Source organism: Sorex fumeus, unplaced genomic scaffold (assembly GCF_029834395.1).
Source record: "Sorex fumeus unplaced genomic scaffold, SorFum_2.1 ptg000044l, whole genome shotgun sequence".
In the NCBI taxonomy this organism is placed as follows: domain Eukaryota; kingdom Metazoa; phylum Chordata; class Mammalia; order Eulipotyphla; family Soricidae; genus Sorex; species Sorex fumeus.
This window is the reverse complement of record NW_026606101.1, coordinates 39,805,592-39,825,648: the sequence shown is the minus strand read 5'-3', so window position 1 is coordinate 39,825,648 and position 20,057 is coordinate 39,805,592. Positions and strand designations below refer to the sequence as shown.

General features: G+C 39.3%; 1 protein-coding gene across 1 annotated transcript in view; it reads right to left on the bottom strand.

Annotated features, from left to right (window-relative positions):
• Positions 1–671: 671 nt before the first annotated feature.
• CFAP61 (cilia and flagella associated protein 61) overlaps positions 672–20,057 on the bottom strand; it is a 402,292-nt gene continuing 382,906 nt past the window's right edge. Inside the window, exons 24-25 of the mRNA XM_056121438.1 lie at positions 19,693–19,783; positions 672–1,111 (exon numbers count right to left, since the gene is read on the bottom strand). Coding sequence (XP_055977413.1) covers positions 911–1,111; positions 19,693–19,783 — 292 coding nt within the window. The 3' untranslated portion in view covers positions 672–910. The remainder of the gene's footprint in view (positions 1,112–19,692; positions 19,784–20,057) is intronic.

The window sequence follows — 20,057 nt, the reverse complement described above, 5'->3', positions numbered from 1 at the left end:
AATGGTGCATAATTGTATGATGGCAACTCTGACTGTTATCCCTAAGGACTGTGTGACCCTCATAAGGGCACAGACTTTTGTTAAATGTCAGTGCAAATGCAGAATATAAACAAAAACTGAAGCTGTATATATAAAAACCAAGTATAAGTGCTGTTGGTCAAATATGCCAGTAACAAGTTGTACCACGTTGTATCTGTCAAAATAAATGTCAATCTTGGGTGTTGTCCCTGCTGGTTACTGAATCTGCATGTGTTTTAGTTTCTTTCTAAGAAAGAAGATTTCTGCCCCACTTACTAGTGACATATCTCAGGGGCTGCTGACAGATGTGGATGCAACAGTGCCAAGGGTCAAAAGAAATGAAGCAGAGTGATCCATCCCTGCTGTTTTCTAACCTAAGACCTGTGCCACCTTAAAGGGTTTCCAAGCATTCATGTTCCTGATCTACAGCGTGAAGTAAAAGATGGACCTTCGTTCAAAAGTTTGTGTAAACTTGCCTACACATTCAGACCTTCTGATGCTGAGTTACCAAATTAATTTCTCATCATCTAATTTTCTAATTTTTCATTCCTGGCAGAAGAGTTTCTGCTCAATAATACTGGTGGAGAAACACACGAGATTCAACATAATTAAGGCAAGACATTTCAGAAAATCAAACAGAATAAAAACAAAGTAAACACACATACAAATTTTATACATTACAACCACATTTTATTGTTAAGATGGTTTATTCTGCACAGGAACGGATATGGTATTAAGAGCCTTGTCCTGCCCCAGAATAGAGGCAGACAGCCATGCGCCACCTTCTGGAGTGACAGAAAATTCCAGGCGTCAATGGATGTGGAAAAGAAACTCACCCATGTGTTGTTCAGCCAGACTTCAGGACACCAGATTTCCGAGCCCAGGACCAGAACTAAATGATGCCTGGCCAGGCATACATGGGCAGGTGGTAGTGATTGTAGTGCAGGTAGTCCAGGATGCTCTTCTCCACCAGCGACTTATAGATGCTTTGCTCGTAGACTCGCTTAAGGTACTTCCGTGGCTTCTCGTTCAGGGTGATCTCCTCGTCTTCTATCTGCAAGGCTATTAGCTCCATGGATGGCGAGTTTTCTTCCTGGAAGAAACAGTCAGAGGTTGGATGCAGTGTGCTTGGACTAAGTAAGTCCCCAAGAAGAGGACAATGTCGCTAAAGGGGAAACCGTGCTCAGTCTCTAGGGGAGGCGCTTTTGCTCAGGTTCTATTATTTCCAATTGAGATGAAATATACGTAACTTCAAACTGACCACTTCAACCGTTTGTGTTTTGTTTTAGGGCCATACCCAGGGGAGCTCACTTATCCTGGCTTTGAATTCAGGTTCCAGAGTGTCAGGGATCAAACCCAGTCAGTCGCGTGCAAGGCCCCACATGCTGTATTCCGTCTTCAGTCCACTGCAACCATTTTAAAGTGAATAGCTCAAGAGCATTAAAATTATTGGTGGGGTAGTGCAAGCCATCATCACTATTTATCTCCAGAATTTTTTCTCCCTCAAAATTGAAACTCTGTGCTCCTTCAAAACTAACTCTCCATTGTTTCCCCGGCCCCTGTTCCTACCGTTCTACAATAGTCTCCATGAATTCGACTATTTCAAGGACCTCATTTAAGTGGAATCAGCTAGAATTTACTTTTTGTGACTTGTTCACTTGGCACAATGTCTTCAAGGTCAACAAAGGCAGCATTGGTGAGTTTTCAAGTAAAATTTTTTTTTGGGGGGGGTTTGGGCTATCCCTGGCGGTGCTCAGAGCTTCTTCTGTGCTCAGGGATCATTCCTTAGTGGAACTTGAGGGACTATATATGGTGCTAGGGATAAAACCTGAGTTCATGGGCCTTCTTGTTAAATGTAAGGCAGGCAAATTATATGCTCTACTTTATCTCTGGCCCAATTTTCAGATAATAATTATCGCCCGCTCGAGCAAATCGACGATCAATGGGAGGGCCTTTACTTTACTTTTACTTTTATGCTTACTTAAAAAATGAAAAAAGTAATTAAATAAATTACATTAAAAGTAAAAGTTCCCAGTAATTTATTTGATGAAAATTTTCCCTAAAATAGGATTTGAAAACCCTTAGAGTCAAATCAACTCACACAGATCATTGATAAAGATAGAGTTTAATGAGGAGACAGTTATTTGAAGTTTAATAATCATACCCTGTCCACATCTATAAAGTAGTAAGGGATTCCCTAATACTTTTCATACCAAATTTCAAACAAGAAGCAAGTTAAAAAAATTATACAGTTAGTTACCCCTACGCACAACCCTACCTGAATTTTTCAGCTAACATATCTATGGGAAAGTTGTTATAAAAGCACGTCACCCAGGTTTGAGCTGTGCATTTTTGGACCACCAGAATAACCCACAATTTCCCTAAAGAAAAAATTACATTGATGTCAAAAATACGTTTATTTAAAAAACCACTAATTCCTTCTCAAAAATAGAGTAGCTTTCAGAATTCTACTGGATGATTAAATTAATGCTTATAGAATTTATAATTAGAAATATTGATTCAGGAGACTAGAAAGATAGTAGGACAAACAAGGCATTTGCCTAGCACATAGCCAACCTGATTCTCTCCCAGGCACCACATAGGTTCTTTGAATCTCACCAGGAGTGATCCAGGAATGATCCCTGAGCACAGAACCAGGAGTAAGCCTGAAGCAGAGCCAGGTGTGCACCACCACCCCTGGAAAAAATGTGAATTTGGCTTATATGTTATAAAACACAACACTTGTTTTTCTTAACAAAGAGACTACCAGACATCAAAGATCATGCACATATGACTTGGAAGAACAGTCAGGGGGGACTCAGGACTTCAGAGTACCGTCTCCCTTCTAGTGTTTCCCTTTCCTGGGGACTGTCCAGCCCCTTTCTCTGTGGCCATCTCCCCTCTGTGACTGGCTCATTGCACAGTGTTTCATGAAATACTGGATGTCTTGGGTCTGGTTTCTCGCCTCTCATATTGTTTAGGGTGTAATCCACTTTATAGACTGTATGAATACTTCTTTCCAAAGCAGAGTACTTGCCTGTTGTGTGGATATGACACATCTGTTGGTCTACTGTTCCACTGATGAACAGTGGGTTGTTCCCCTCATCTGGTTTTTCTGAATAGTGCTTCTCTGAACTTTGATGTCAAGTATTCTCTTTTTTTTTTATTCTCTCTGTTTTTTTCAGTTGTTCCACGTGTGAAGCTAGGAATCCAAAGGCTCAGTGATCCAGTAAATATATAGATAACTTTTGGAGGAGTCATCAAACTAATTCCCACCGCAGCACAATTTTGCATTTCTATTAGCATTATGTGACAGTTCCAATTTTTTAGGGTCCTTACCAATATTTGTTATTTCCTTCTCTCCCACATTTTTATTTATTTAGTTAGTTTTGGGATGGCCACACTCCTGGTAGTTCTCAATCTACTCCTGGCTCTGCACTCAGGAATCACTTGCTGAGGCTCACAGAACCATATGTGGTGCTGGGGATGGAACCTAGGTTGACCTCGTGCAAGCAAGCATTCTACCTGCTGTACTATGACTCTGATCTCCCACATTTTTAAATAAATCCATACCAGTGTGTTGTAAAGAGGTATCTTATGATTATGCTTTCCACTTTCCTAGTGATAAAGATTTAATGATAAATCTGATCAAGAAAATAGTTTTAATTCTGGAGACCCAGTTTTATTGTATTGCTCTCTATTTTATTCAAGTTCCATGCAAGTTTTATTATTAATTTGTATAAAATTTTGAAATTTTAAATTATGAATTCTTTATTTTTTATAATTCTCAAAATGATTTTGATTATTTGTTTTGATTATTTAGGATTTCTTCCCAAGACATTAGGATTGACTTTTCCATGTATGTCCCTTCCCCCACTACCAAAGAGCTATTTTGAGAGGACTCCATTAGTATTGCATGAAATTGAAATTATAGACTGCGTTGGGTAGTATTTCCTTACTTTTCTCCCCAGTAGATTCACTACCTGGCAATGGTCAGGAGGCCGTACAGTACTGAAGACAGAATTCAGGGCTTCACACATATAAGGCAGGTGCTCTACTTCTGGAATTATCCCCCATAACACCAGTACTGCCAACTTAGTAATATTAAGTCTCCAGAACCATAAAGGCAGTTTCCCTTACATTTATTTAGATTTAGCAACATTTATTTTGGAAATATTTTGTAGTACTCAGCATATAAGTCTTAGATTATTTTATTCCAAAGTATTTACCTCTTTTTCATGCTATTGCATCAAAATAGAATTATTCTGTTTTTAAATTGTTAGTTGGTGATATAGACAACAAATTATTTTATTGTGCCCTGCAACTTTGCTGAAATCTTTTATTGGTTCTATAGGTATTTTTTTATTCTTTAAAATATTCTACAATGTTCTAAAATTGTGCTATCAAAGAATATAATTTTATCTCTTCCTAATTAGCATGGACACCTTTTATCTCCTTTCTCTGCCTAACTATACTGGTTAGGGCTTCCTGTACAACATTGAATAGAAGCAAGGTAAAAGGTAAAAGGTAAAGGCCCTCCCGTTGATCATTGATTTGCTCGAGTGGGCCCAGTAACATCTCCATTGGAGACTTTGTTGTTACTGTGTTTAGCATATGAATACGTGACAGGGAGCTTGCCAGGCTCTGCTGTGCGGGCAAGATACTCTCGGTAGCTTGCCGGGCTCTCCGAGAGGGGCGGAGGAATCGAACTCGGGTCGGCCATGTTGGCTGCGTGCAAGGCAAACGCCTTACCGCAGTTTTTTTTGTCTTCCTCCAGATCACAGAGGTAAAGCTTTTAATCTTCCACCACCAAGTCAGATATTAGCTGTGGTTTTCTTTAAATTTAAGTTGTGGCATATTTTTTCTATTCCTATATTTTACATGTGTGTTTTTACCATGTTCAATATAGTCATATGTTTTCTCAGCATCAAAACTTACTCACCTCTTACTGATTTTATTGAGATGGTATACTACATTAATTTATATGTTGAATGACTCCAACTTTCCTGAGATAAATCTCACTTTGTCTTGACAAATATTTCTTTTAGTATGCTGCTGATTTAGTTTTTGAGCATTAAGTTAAAGACTTTTGGATCTAATTAATATGGAATATTGATCTGCAGTTTTATTTTCTTTCAATGTCTGATTATGTATCAAAGTAAACTGACCACACAGAACAGGCTAGAAAGTGTTCTTCTTTTCGTCCTTCTTTTCCTCCTGTTCCTCCTCCTCTTTCCTCCCTTTCTCCTGATCTTCTTCCCTCCACACCTCTTTTCTTTCCTCTTCCTTTATCTCTTTGTGAGAGGAATTTGAAAAGGAATACAGTTCATTCTTTAAATGTTTGTAAGAATTACCTGTGAAGTCATCTGGTCTTGGTCTTTCCTTTGTGAAAAGGTTTAAGATTATTGATTCAATATCTTTACTTATAGATTTGTTGAGATTTTTCTATTTCTCTTGAATCAGTTTTTGTAGTTTTGTATGTTTCTAAGTTTTTTTCCTCTTCATCCAGATCATCTAATTTGTTGACATGATTGAATATACTGTTATCTTATAATTGTTTGTTACTTCTTTGTCTAGTTAAAGACTTGTTAACTGATTGTTTTCCCCAAATAATCAATTGCTTTTTGTTGTTGTCTTTTAAACTATACTCAGGGGCCAGAACAATATTACAGTGTGGAGAGTGTTTGCCTTGCAGGGTAAGACTGGGTAAGATCCCCATCCTCAGGATCCCATATAGTCCCCCGAGTACTGCCGGGAGTGATTTCTGAGTGCAGAGCTAGGAGTAAGCCCTGAACATTGCTGGGTGTGACCCCCTCCAAAAAAAAAAAAAAAAGAAAAGAAAAACTCAAAAAACTACACTCAGCTGTGCTTAGAGTTTACTCCTGGTCCTGGATTCAGAGAGCACTTCTGGTGAGTTTGGGGGACCTTATGGGTACTAGCTGAGCCATGGTTAGCTGTGTGTAAGTCAAGTGACTTAATCTCTATACTATCTTTCCAGCCCTGCAAAGAATTAATTTTTGATTAGTTTTTTTTCAATTTTTTAAAGTTCTCTATCTCTCCAAACTTTTTTTTTAAATTTCATTTCTTATGCTAGCATTGTGTTTGGCATATTAAATATATATATATATATATATATATATATATATTTGGCATATAGAATACATCACGAGTAGCTTGCCAGGCTTTGCCGTGCAGGCGAGATACTCTCGGTAGCGTGCTGGGCTTTCTGAGAGGGGCGGTGGAATTGAACCGGGGTTGGCCCAGGTTGGCTGCATGCAAGGCAAGTGCCCTACCCATTGTGCTATTACACACAGGCTGGAGTGATAGCACAGTGGTAGGGCATTTGCCTTGTGCGCAGCCAGCCTGGCTGAGCCGGGTTCGATTCCTCTGTCCCTCTCAGAGACCCCGGCACGCTACCGAGAGTATCTCTCCTGCAGGGAAAAGCCTGGCAAGCTACCTGTGATGTATTCAATATGCCAAACAGAGTAAGAACAAGTTTCAAAAAAAAATGGAGATGTTATTGGGCCCGCTCGAGCAAATTGATAAACAATGGGAGGATAGTGTTTGTTTTTTGTTAATGCTAGTATTGAACTTAGTTTGGTTTCTTTAAAAAAATAAAATTAGATCACTATCTGAGGTCATCTTTTAGGGAAAAAATGTAGGCATTTAAAACTATAAATTTCCCTCTTAAAATTGTGTCTTTTTTGGGTATGTTGTACTTTATTTCGATTTTTTTGGATTTCATACTAGTAGTCAAAAAGTTATTTGTTTAAGAGGATATTGTTCAATATCCACAAACTTGTGAATTTTTGTTTTCCTTCTGCTTTTGAATTCTAGTTTAATTAATTGTGACTGAATAGTATATTTTGTATGATTTAAGACTTTGAAAATTCACTGGGCACTTTTTTTTGGCCCAACATACGTATTATCCTGGTGACTGTTTATCTGTTTTTAAGAAGAATGTATAACCTACTGTTGTTGGGTAGAATGTTATGTCTGCATATCTGATTAATTTAAGTCTGTTTAGTTTCCTTTATTTCCTTATTATCCTTCTATTTGGTCCTATCTACTATTAAAAGTGAGATACTGAAATCTGCAATAATTATTTTAGAACTACTTCTTTTTTTGGTGGGGGGGGGGATCATACCCGGCGATGCTCAGGGGTTACTCCTGGCTCTGCACTCAGGAATTACTCCTGGCCGTGCTTGGGGGACCATATGGGATGCTGGGAATCAAACCCAGGTTGGCCACTTGCAAGGCAAATGCCCTACCCTCTGTGCTATTGCTCCAGCCCTTCAGAACTACTTCGTAAAGTCAATCAACATTTGCTTCATATATTAGGAGAAGCTGTTATAATTGTTGCATCTTTCTTAGAGGATTTTGAAAGATAATTTGATTACACTAAGTTTCCACTTGGTTGGTGACTCTGGCTTCAGCCACAGCCAAGCTCAGTGCCAGCTGACTTATAATAGGCTGCACTCTTCCCTTCCACAAAAGATCTGAGCTGTATTCAAATGGTCTTTATTAAACATAACATATAGATTTTATATAGTTTATAATTGCAGCCTTGGAATATAGTCATTTATTCCTTCCCAATTATGTGGCTAGAGAGGATGTTTAACATAGCAATCTCTAACATAGAGTAATGGGACTATGGATCTGTACTTCCCTGAAGACATGGTAGAAAGTGAAATAAAATGTCATCTTAACATTTGATAAAAGGAGTTACTCGAAGTTTTAACTATTAGTAGACTCTTAAAAATTTAAAAACATTATTTTATTTATTTATTTTTTATTGAATCACTGTGAGAACAGTTACAAAGCTGTCAGGTTTAAGTCTCGGTCATACAATGATCAAACACCCATCTTTTCACCAGTGCGCATGTTCCACCACCAAGAACCCCAGTATACCCTCCATCCCATCCCTCCCCCTGCCTGTGTGGCAGATGATTTTCACTTTACTATCTCTTTAGTTTGATTACATTCAATTTTTCAACAAAAGACCCACTATTACTGTTTGGAATTTTCCCCAAACAATCAGACCTGCCGGAAATGCATCATTAGATAATTTGTTTTCTGTTGCTGATAATGAAGAGTATATGATGTCATGTGGCCAGAACAGTGGCCACGCGATTTTGGATTTCTGGTATTTTAGTAATTAAGTCCAGAGGGATTTCTACCAGAAGCCACTGGGTTCCAAGATTGGTTTGTGTGCCTCTGGGATCATGGCCGTTCAGGAGCAAAGGAGTCATGGGCAGCAACTTGGGGTCTCGTCCAGGTGGGAGGAAGGGCCAGTTCCACTCCCCATCCCGAGAGGCCTCGTGTACCCCATCACTGAAAGCTCATGTCCAAGCCTTTCTGTCCAACAGGCTCTGAAAGATGGCAGTCACCATGCTGCTGCCGAGGGGAAAGGCAGAGAGACAAACACCCTTCCCGTCCCCGGGTAGCACAGGCCATAGCTTAGTTCACAGTTCAGAAGCATTTCTGCCAGAAGCCGCTGGGTTCTGAGATTGGTTTGTGTGCCTCTGGGATCATGGCCATTCGGAAGCGGAGGAGCTATTCATGGGCGGCAACTGGGGATCTCATCTGAGCTGGGCAATTTTTAACTATTTTTTTAATTATTTAAATTTTTAACTATTTTTTTCTTTTCTTTTCTTTTTTTTAATTAGTGAAACACCATGAGGTACAGTTATAAACTTACAAATTTTTGTGCTTGGTTTTCAGTTATACAATGATCAAATACCCATCCCTCCACCTGCGCTCATCCTCAACCACCACGGGTCCCAGCATCCCTCCCCCCTCCCCCCCCCATCCCAACCTGCCTCTTTGGCTGGGCATTCCCTTTTGTTCTCTCTCTCTCCTTTTGGTCCTGTGGTTTGCAAGAGAGGCATTGAGTGGCAATCATGTTTGGTCTATAGTCTACTTTCAGCATACTTCTCCCATCCTGGGAGGATCCTCCCAGCACCCTTTATTTGATGCTCCCTTCTCTATCTGAGCTTCCTTTTCCCCTAGCACGTGTGGCTGGCCTCCAAGTCAAGTAGCAAAATTCCTGGTACTAATCTCGGCCAATCCTGGGTTTTAGTCTCCCATTTTGTTGCAGCCCGGCAAGCTACCGAGAGTATGTCGCCCGCACAGCAGAGCCTGGCAAGCTCCCTGTGACGTATTCGATATGCCAAACACAGTAACAACAAAGTCTCCAATGGAGACGTTACTGGGCCTGCTCGAGCACATCGACGAACAACGGGAGGGCCTTTACCTTTACCTTTTATGTTCCCCAGATAAATGCAATCTTTCTGTGTCTATCCCGTTCTTTCTGACTCACTTCGCTTAACATGATACTTTTCATGTAGTACCACTTGTATGTAAATTTCATGACTTCATCTTTTCTAACAGCGACATAGTACTCCATTGTGTAAATGTACCAGTTTCTTTAACCAGTCATCTGTTCTCGGACACTCAGGTTTTTTCCAGATTCAGGCTATTGTAAAGAGTGCTGCAATGAGCAAACAAGTACAGATGTCACTTCGACTATACTTTTTTGCCTCTCTGGGATAAATTCCCAGGAGTGGTATTGCTGGATCAAACAGGAGCTCAAATTCTAATTTTTTGAGAATCGTCCATACTGTTTTCCAAAAGGGTTGGACAAGTCGGCATTCCCACCAGCAGTGAAGGAGGGTCCCTTTCTCACCACATCCGCGCCAGCATCGGTTGTTTTTGTTCTTTTGAATGTGGGCCAGTCTCTGTGGTATGAAATGTGGTGTGAAATTTTTAACTATTTTTTACTATTAAAGTTTTAACCATTAGTAGACTCTTTAAAATTAAAAAAAAAATTTAAATTTTTTTACTTTAAGGCATTGTGGTTTACAATACTATTTACATCAATTTACAATACTGTTTACAACGCAATGTAAACAGTATTGTAAACCAACACAGTGATAGCATTTCATGAATGACACATTCCAGCTCAGTACTCTCCACCAGAGTGCCCTCTTACCCCTACCCTTATCTTAGTGTTTCCCCCAATCTTTATTTTTAATTTTTAAATTGAATCACTATGAGATCTTTACGAAGCTGTTCATGATTGGATTTCAGTCATACAGTATTCCAACAACCATCCCTCCACCAGTGTACATTTCCCAGCACCAGTGTTCCCAGGTTTCCTCCAATCATCCACCACTGCTCATCCCCTGCCTGCCTTTATGGCAGGCGCTTCCCCCCTCACCCCCACCCCTCTGTCTTGCACTCTCTTTCTATCCTTTAGGGCACTGTGGTTTGCAATATTGATACTGAAAGGTTATCAAGAAAATCTCTTTACCTACTTTTAACCCTCAGATCTTGTCCAGCATGGTCATTCCTAGCTATTATTGTCATACTGGTCTCTTATCTATTTTATCTACCCTCAACCCTCCATACACTTGCAATTAGTTCCAACCATTGACCAGTACTCCTAACCCCTGTTTTCCCTGTTTCCATGGTTAGAGATATTAGTCTTCTTATAATACATATATATATATATTACATAAATGAATGCAGTCATTCTATGTCTGTCCCTCTCCTTCTGACTCATTTCACTCAGCATGATACTCTCTGTGTCCATACATTTATAGTCAAATTTCATGATTTCATTTTTCCTAACAGCTGCATAGTTTTCCATAGTATAGATGTGCCATAGTTTCTTTATCCACTTGTCTGTTCTTGAGCACGAGGTTGTTTCTAGATTCTGGCCATGGTGAATAGTGCTGCAATGAACATAGGACTTCAGATGGTGTTTCTGCTGTGTGTTTTTGCACCCCCGGGATATATTCCCAGAGTGGTATTGCTGGGTCAAATGGGAGCTCAATTTCTAGTTTTTTAAGAAACATCCGTATTGTTTTCCAAAAAGCCTGGACCATTCAGCATTCCCACCAGCAGTGAAGAAGAGTCCCTTTTCTCCCACATCCACGCCAACACTGGTTGCTTTTGTTCTTTTGGATGTGTGCCAGTCTCTGTGGTATGAGATGACATCCCATTATTGTTTAGATCTGCATCTCCTGATGATCAGTGATAAAGAGCATTTTTTTATGTTCCTTTTGGCTATTCTAATTTCTTCTTTGGGAAAGTTTCTGTTCATTTCATCGTCCCATTTTCATATGGAACTGGATGTTTTTTTCTTGTAGAGTTCAACCAGTACCTTATATATCTTTGATATTAACCCCTAATCAGAAGGGCATGGGGGAATATTCTTTCCCATTCCGTTGGCTGTCTTTGTACCCTGGTCACTGTTTCTTAGGAGGTGCAGAAGGTTCTTAGTTTAAGATAGTCTTATTTGCTTCCACTTGCTTGATTAGTGGTGTTTCATCTTTGAAGATACCTTTAGCTTCAATATAGTGGAGGGTTTTGCCAATCTTTTCTTAAATGTACCTTATGGATTCCGGTCTGATATTGAGGTCTTTAATCCATTTTGATCTGAATTTTGTGCATGGTGTTAGGAAGAGGTCTGAGACTATTTTTTTGCATGTAGCTGTCCAGTTTGTCAATACCACTTGTTAAAGAAGTTTTTCTTGCCCTACTTCACATTTCTTTTCCCCTTATCAAAGATTAAATGATCATAAGCTTGGGGTGTGTGTGTCAGGATATTCAACCTATTTTATTGGTCTGTGGATCTGTCTTTATTCTAATACCAGGCTGTTTTAATTATTATAATTTTGTAGTACAGCTTGAAGTTGGGGAAGGTGATGCTACCCATCTTCCCCCCCCCCCCAAGAATTGCTTAGCTATTTGTGGGAGCTTATTGTTTGAAATGAATTTCAGGAGTGTTGGATCAATTTCTTTGGAAAATGTCATGGGTATCCTTATAGGAATCACTTTGAATCATGCTTTGGGGAGTATTGACATTTTGACAATGTTAATTCTCCCAATCCATGAACAGGGGATGTGTTTCCATTTCCTTGTGTTCTCTTTTATTTCTTGAAGTAGCGTTTGTAATTTTCTTTTTACAGGTCCTTTAGCTCTTTAGTTAAGCTGATTCCAAGGTACTTGATTTTCTGAGAAACTTTTGTGAATGGGATTGTTTTTAAAATATCACTTTCTTCTCTCTTATTTGCATATAGGAAAGCCATGAACTTTTGGGTATTGGTTTTATAACCTGCGACTTTACTATACAAGTCTCTTGTTTCTATGAGCTTCTTGGTAGAGGCTTTAGAGTATAATACTATACTCGAAGTATAGTATTATGTGATCTGCAAATAGAGCTTGATTTTTTCCTTTCCTATCTCGGTGCCCTAAATATCTTTTTCTTCCCTAAGTGCTATGGTAAGTGCTTCCAGTACTATATTGAATAGAAGTGGTGAGAGTGGGCATCCTTGTCTTGTCCCCAATCTTAGAGGGAAGGATCTTAGTTTTTCCCCACTGAGAATAATGCTTGCCATGTGTTGGATTATAGTTCTAAACATTTTAGGTTTAACATTAGTTTGCCATTTCTTCTCCAACCTTTCTCCTCCACTACAAGGAGCTTAGGTTTACTGAGTAATACACATCACAATGCTCCTAAAGCACTAACATTTACTCAGTATTCATCTTTAACTTCTCTGTATTCTGCTTTCTTTATCTGTTAATCACCTGTTTCCCCTAGCAAGTTCCTATGACTTGTAAGGTCAGATCCTTCAAAGACTCTGGATTTTGTATCTGTAAGTGAAATATTGCTTTTTTATTTCCCTTATGTCCTTTGCATAGTTTACTTTAAAGCAATGTTCTTTTCTCGTCCTTCATGCCCTACTGAGATCAGAAGTTGTCCCCCACGAGCAGCATTCAGTACTGCCATGGCTCCAGAGGCAAAAGGACTTAATCCAGAGCCAGGCAGCTTGAGGCAGAAAAGTGAATGGACCATGCGTTAAACTACAGCACCATGGCTCCCCGGGAGGGAAAAGGTGTTGCTCCCTTCCTCCTTTTATCCCTCCAGCAGCAAGATGGCTGCCGCCTCAGAGCTTATAGGAAAGCCAGGTATGAGTTGGCGGTGATGGGGCAACTGCAGTCTCATGGGAAGGGAGGCTGTACTAGCTCTTCCTTCATGCCCTACTGAGATCATGAGTTACCCCCCATGAATGGCTCTCTGGCACAGCCATAACACCAGACGCACAGAAACCAATCTCGTAATTTTCTGGCTCTTTTCTGAAATCCAAAATCATTATATGATTCTCATAACCAGCTATATATAGAAAACAGAGTATTTCACAATGCCTTTTCAGCAATTCTGATTGTTGGGGGGAGGGTATTCTAAACAATAATGGTGCATCTTTTGTCAAGATAATGAATGTAATCAACGTAGAGAAAAGTTAAATAGAAATCATCTGCCTCACAGGCATTGGGAGGGGTGGGAGGGTGGTATATTGGGGTTCTTGGTGGTGAAAAATGAGTACTGGTGAAGGGAAAGGTGTTTGATCATTAAATGACTGAGACTTAGACCTGAAAGCTTTGTAACTTTTCACAGTGTTTCAATAAATAAATATAAGAAGAAAAATAAATAAATAAGTAAAATTATGAAAAAAAGTAAGGTGGAGTTCATGCCCAATTCAATTAGCTAATCAGTGGCTGAATAAATAGCAGTACTCCTACATAAAATAAAATAAAATAAAGCAATGTCCTTTTGTATAGACACAGAAAGACAGTTAATACTGTGCTTTCATAACATGGAAATTAATTGACTCCAAATACTATTTACTCCTGGGAATCTGTCATATTTACTCAACTTAAGCCTCAGTTGCCCTTAGTTCCTAGCACCCCAGAAGCAGGGTCCTGATGAAGGACCCAGGACAAGCGGTAGGCTCCCCTGGCATCGAAATGGGACAGATTATGTGCCATAAAATTTATAATATGCTAAAAGCATAGTTGTAGACAAATCCTGGCATGACCCAAAGAGAAGTGACTGGACAAGGACCCTGCTAGTGTTAGGAAGGACTAATTTGCCTGAGGACTGTAGTCTGGGATCTGTGGTGAGATGTTCCCGGGAAAGCCACTATTTAAGCTTAATATATCTATTACTGTGTTCATACAAAATGACTAGAAAGATTATTAAGAAGTGGTGACTGTTTAAATGGTTATGGACTAAGGAAAGAAATATGGTCTTAGATGAAATTCTGAAATTGAGCAGATTGCTTAGCAGGATGAGATCTTTGTCTTAGAGAGCTTCCCTGAAGGCAGGACATCATATATTGATTGTGCTACCTCACATATGTTGGTTGCTACCCCAAACCCTTGGAGATTATTCTCTATAACTAGGCTGTGGGAATGGGCTGGAGGAGGATAAATGTGGGCAGTGAGACTGGAAGGAGTTAAAGGAAGAATAAACAATTGATCACCAATCAGCCCGGTCCCCATTTTCTCCTTCTTTCATCTATCCCTGTTGCCATCCAGGATGGGAAAATGGCCTGACCACTGAACACATGTGGAGAGAGCACCGCATTGATAGATGGCTTTGACTATATTGACAAAAGTTCCTTCAATTCCCATTTTGTTGAGAGTTTTCATCATAAACGGGTGCTGGATCTTGTCAAATGCTTTCTATGCATCTATTGATAAGATCACATGGTTTTTTAAAATCTTTTCTTTTATTGATATGATGGATGGCCTGGAGTAATAGCACAGCGGTAGGGCGTTTGCCTGTGCGCAGCCAGCCCGGCTGAGCCTGGTTTGATTCCTCCGCTTCTCTCAGAGAGCCCGGCAAGCTACCGAGAGTATCTCGCCTGCATGGTAAAGCCTGGCAAGCTATCCGTGACATATTCAATATGCCAAATACAGTAACAATAAGTCTCAAAATGGAGACGTTACTGGGCCCGCTCAAGCAAATTGATGAACAACGGAAGGACAGTGCTACAGATATGATGGATTATGTTAACTGACTTGTGAATGTTAAACCATCCTTGTATCTCTGGGATGAAACCCACTTGGTCATGGTGTATGATCTTTTTGATGAGTTGTTGGATTCTATTTGCTAATATTTTGTTGAGGTTCTTTGCATCCATGTTCATCAGGGGTACTGGCCTATAATTTTCTTTCTTTGGTGGTATCTCTGTCTGCTTTTGGTATTAAGGTGATATGCCTCATAGAAACTATTTGGTCTCCCTCAATCGGAATACCCCCAATCCCTGCTCTGTGGTAAACTTCTTATGAAAGAACAATTCTCAGCTTCTATTGCTTTTGGAAATTTTATTCCCTATTATGTTTCTTTATATCCCACATATGAGAGGAAATCATTCTGTGTTTGTCCTCTTAACTTCATTCAGCACGAAACTCTCCAGATCCGTCCACACAGCAACAAAGTGCATGACCGTATTTTCTTATATTGAGTAGTATTCCATTGTGCTTATGGGACATAGTTTCTTTGATTAAGACATCTATTGTTGAACACCTGGGTTATTCCAGAGGTTGGGTATTGTTGGGGCTGAAGACATAGTACAGTGGGTAGTGTGCTTTCCTTGGATGCAGTTGACCTGGGTCAATCCCCAGCACCCCCTATGGCCTCCCAAATCTGATAGGAGTGAACTCTGAGCACATAGCCAGGGCAATTTCTGGGTATGGCTCTAAAATAAAAAACAAACTAAAACCCAAGCCCCATATTTTGGCTGTTATGACTCATGCTGCCCCATGAACACGGGAATAAGAATGTCTTTTCTGAATGGAGGTTTTGGGCCCTTGTAATAGATGGCAAGAAGTGGAATTGCATTGTGATATGGAAAGTCATTTCCTACTTTTTTTGAGACATATCCACATTGTTTTCCAAAGGGGCTAGAGAAGTGGATGAATGAATGAGCGTACCTATTCCCCCACATCTACACCAACATGAGTTAGTTTTTCTTTATTATGATGTATACAGTCTCACTGGTCTGAGATGACATTTCATTATAGTTTTGATTTGCAGCTCCCTGATGAGTGATTTTTTCATATACTTTTTGGCTATCTGTATGTTTTCTTTGAGGAAATTTCTATTCAACACTTTCCTCTTTGCTTTAATGGGGTTGGTAAAAATCTACCAGTGACTTATATACCTTGTATATTAACCATTTATCAGATGAGTGGTAGGCAAGTATTTATTCTCACCTATGGCTGGTATATTAGTAGATTCTTAAATAAAAGTTTCTGACTGTTTATATGACTACAACTTCCATGACCGGCTTGTCTCGACCATAACTGTCACCATCACTGCTAACAGTAGTGGCACTTACTGGGAGCCACTCTTCTGCTCAAGCTGCTTTCACACATATACCCCTTAAGTCCTCCCCTGGAGTTATAGAACAGTGAGTCCCTGATCTCCAGGAATCTAAACTGGAGGCTGACCCATAGCACACTCTACTCTCTGGCACTTCCCACTTGATAAATACAATGTGGAAAAAAGAACAATTCCTTAGTGAAGGCTTTCTTGCAGAAGTTTTCCTTTCTGGAAATTTAAAAAAACATCAAAAATAGCTGGAGAGATGTGGGTTGCTCTTTATATATCTTACACAAATGTCCTTGGCTACCTCTAATGTGCTAACAGGGCCTGGTTTTCATGCTAAGTTCACACACAGAAATTTGCAAATGTCTATTAAAGGGTGAAATGATGGGGCTGAGAATTGTGTTGGTAAATGTGTGTACCAGAAAAAGCAACTGTCAAATTTTGTTTGACAGTTTACTTCGAAAGGTAAAGAGAAAGCTCTGTGTGTGTGTGTGTGTGTGTGTGTGTGTGTGTGTGTGTGTGTTTGGGGGCCTCACCCGACTTTCCTCAGGGCTTACTCCTGGCTCTGCACTCAGAGATGACTCCAGGTGGACTTTGGGGGACCATATGGAATGTTGGGGAACTGAACCTGGTCAGTCCCTATAAGCTAAGTGCTTAACCCATGGTACTCTCTGGTTCCTAAAGCTTGCATTTTAAAACCATAGAGGCCCTGGGGCCAGACAGATAGTACAGGGATGAGATGTTTGCTTGATATGCAGCTGACTTAGGTTGTTGCTGACCCAGGTTCAATTTCTGGCCCTGCATATGGTCCTCTGAGCACTAGTGATTCCTGAGTACAGAACCAGGAGTAAGTCCTGCACACTGCCAGGTATGATTAAAAAACAATAGCAAATAATAATAAGAACCATGGCTAAATCAATACTTAATCATGCTTAGCCTAGCACTGTGGGTTTGATAGTTTGCCAGTGCTTCAAGATGGGCAGGATATAAAGCTTGGAATCTAACTCAGGGCCTGACAACTGCTAAACACACGCTCTACCACTAAAGCTATATCATGTGGCCCCAAAGCTTCCATTTTAAGTACAGTGCCTAAAACCTCTTGACTTCTGTATGAAATATTAATCAAAAAGTTCAAACCTATAGTTGCAAAGGATTAAGCAGGGAGAATTGATGGGATAACTAGAAGCATCATTACTGAGAATCATTACATATTGGACTGCAGATGACATTTTGAGAGGAAGCTAGTTTAGTAACTATGGGTAACCAAGTTCAGTAACTACAACTCAGGCTTATACTTCAACCTCAGTTGATTTACTCACAGCTTTGTGATAGCTGCAGGGATCTACTTGATCTGTAATAGATAGATAGATTTTCCCCATTTGAATGACAGTAGTGTTAATCATTACATTTAGTCTCTTTCTCCCCTCCACTTCTCTCCTGTAAAACCACAACCCAGACATAAGGCAGGATCAGTTCTGGATCACTGCAATAAGAAAATACTCAAGTGAATCATGAAGCTTTTTTGCTTCCTAGTGCATATAAAACTTAAGTTCACATATTGCTACAGTGTGCATCATGTAAATACACATTGTTAGTATGAACTAACATTATGTCTAAAAAATTAACATGTCTTTAACAAAAAAAAAAGTGTTATTGGGGCCCGGGGATATAGTTCAGTGCCAGAGAGCATGTTTCCTTTTAGTCCATGGAACCTCAGAGTAACAATAAAACTACTAATACACACACAGACCTGCCTACTCTTTCTCTCCCAGCTGCTATTTCCTAAAACCTAAAAACATTTTTTAAGTTTATTCATAAAAATGTTAGCTATCATCTGAGCCATTGCTTATTGATACTTTTTTTGTTATTCTTGGCAGGTCAGATAATCTTGTTTAAAAAAAAATTACAAAGAGCAATAAAGAAAAGCACAACAAAATGAGATATGCCTGCCCACTTACCTTAATTTATACCCATGTGTATCTTAAAGACTGAGATAGTTTTAATTTTAAATCTATTTCCCCATGAGCCAGAGAGACAGCATGCAGTAAACCCGGATTTGATCCTTGGCACCCTTGAGTACTAAGCATAGCTGAGTGTGGCCCAAAAAAACAAATGAAAAAAAATCTATCTTCCCCAACTTCAACCTATTTCAGATTACTAAATTATTTAAATTTCCCATTTTGGGTTCCAGGAATGAAGCTGAAAAGGGGATGAACAATTATGAGATGATTCCAGTTTGACCCTATATGGCTACAATCCTAGCTCAAGAGATAGAGACCCTGGAATTTGAAGCTTACTCGTCACTGAATCACCATGTAGGTGATGGGATTTGATTTAAAATGTCTTACATACAGGCCCCTCTTGGACGAAGTTGAAATGATTTAAGCAATACCCACCCATGTTTGAAAGTTCTTTTCAGGATTAAGCAAGATGGTACACTAGTGCTGGAATATAGGCACTTATTTCATTATTTGTATGTAAACTTTTCAGTATGGCAATTTGCACCTCAGGAACCTTGAAGATGCAGGATCTCCCAAGTGGAAGTGACAAAAGAAATTCAATATTAGTCTTTTTAGATAGTAAAAGGATGTGAAACTCAATTGTAGTCCAGTCCTCATCAGAATGGAACCAAGGAAAGACTAGGATGGGGAGCCGACCAATCTTTGAGCATGGATACTAGCTTTCTAAAATTCTAATGGCAGTAAGAAGGAAATAAATTTCACAAAGAAGTCACCATTTACACCAAATAGCTAAATTTCTCTCTCTTTTTCTCTCTTTTCTTTCTTTTTCTTTCCTCCCTCCAGCCTCCATCTTTCTCCCTTTCTCTCTTCCTTCCTTTCTCTCTTTCTTTCTATTTCTCTTTCTTTCAATTGTGCTCATTGCTAACTCCTGACTCTGGGTTTAGGGATTACTGCTGCCAGTGAATGCAAGGCAAGCACTGTATTTGCTGTACAATCTCTCTGAATCCCATAGAGCTAATTTTCTTGCTGGGCATGGAGCCTTTGGGATATATGGTATAACTTCCAGCTAATTCTAAATTGAATGAGAAAGATGTTTGGGTAATAAAGGGAGTGTGTTTGGACATCTGATGACTTTGCTTTACCACTTATAAATGACATGTACATATACAACTGTTTGAGGAATCTGCCAAATACAGAAAGAAAACCAAAGGAATGTAGTCTTCATTCTTAAAAGCAAATGGGTACAATTCATACCTAATTTTCAGCCAATACTGTTAGCTGATAATGAAAATTGTTATTTTTAAAAGGAAAACAAATTTTCACTTTATTAAGGAATTTATATAAGTCAATTATCCTGAACTACAACCATCTATAGCTACATATGCAATAATTTGCTTTTATAATATGCAGTTGATTTTAAAAGTAAAACCATTAAGTGAGAACATAGGAAAAAGTCTAAATGATCCACAGCTCTAAACTGCTTGTAGTTTGCCAGAAATAACTCACAAATCTTTTAATCACTCTTACCTCTGAGGCGATTAAGATTTGGCGTAACTTTTTCCTGAGATCAATAAAACGATCATGAAAAATGGCCATGGACCACGACTCCTCAAAGAAGCTAGTGAGAATAAAAAAGATTCAGTTAGCTGAAAACCCTCTCATTACCACTAATAAAGTATTTACCTGCTTTTCCCCCTTTATAAATTATACTTCTGGCCCTGTTGCAATTGTTTGCTCAGAAAATGCCTCATGGAACAGCCTGACCAATCAATTTTTTAAATGGATGTTCCTGATGTAAAGCCAGGTTCCATAATTACATTTAAAGTGGTTTAATTCAGAGCTGGGGCAAGACCCAGTGAAGAATCCTGATTTTATCAGAATTTAAAAGCCTG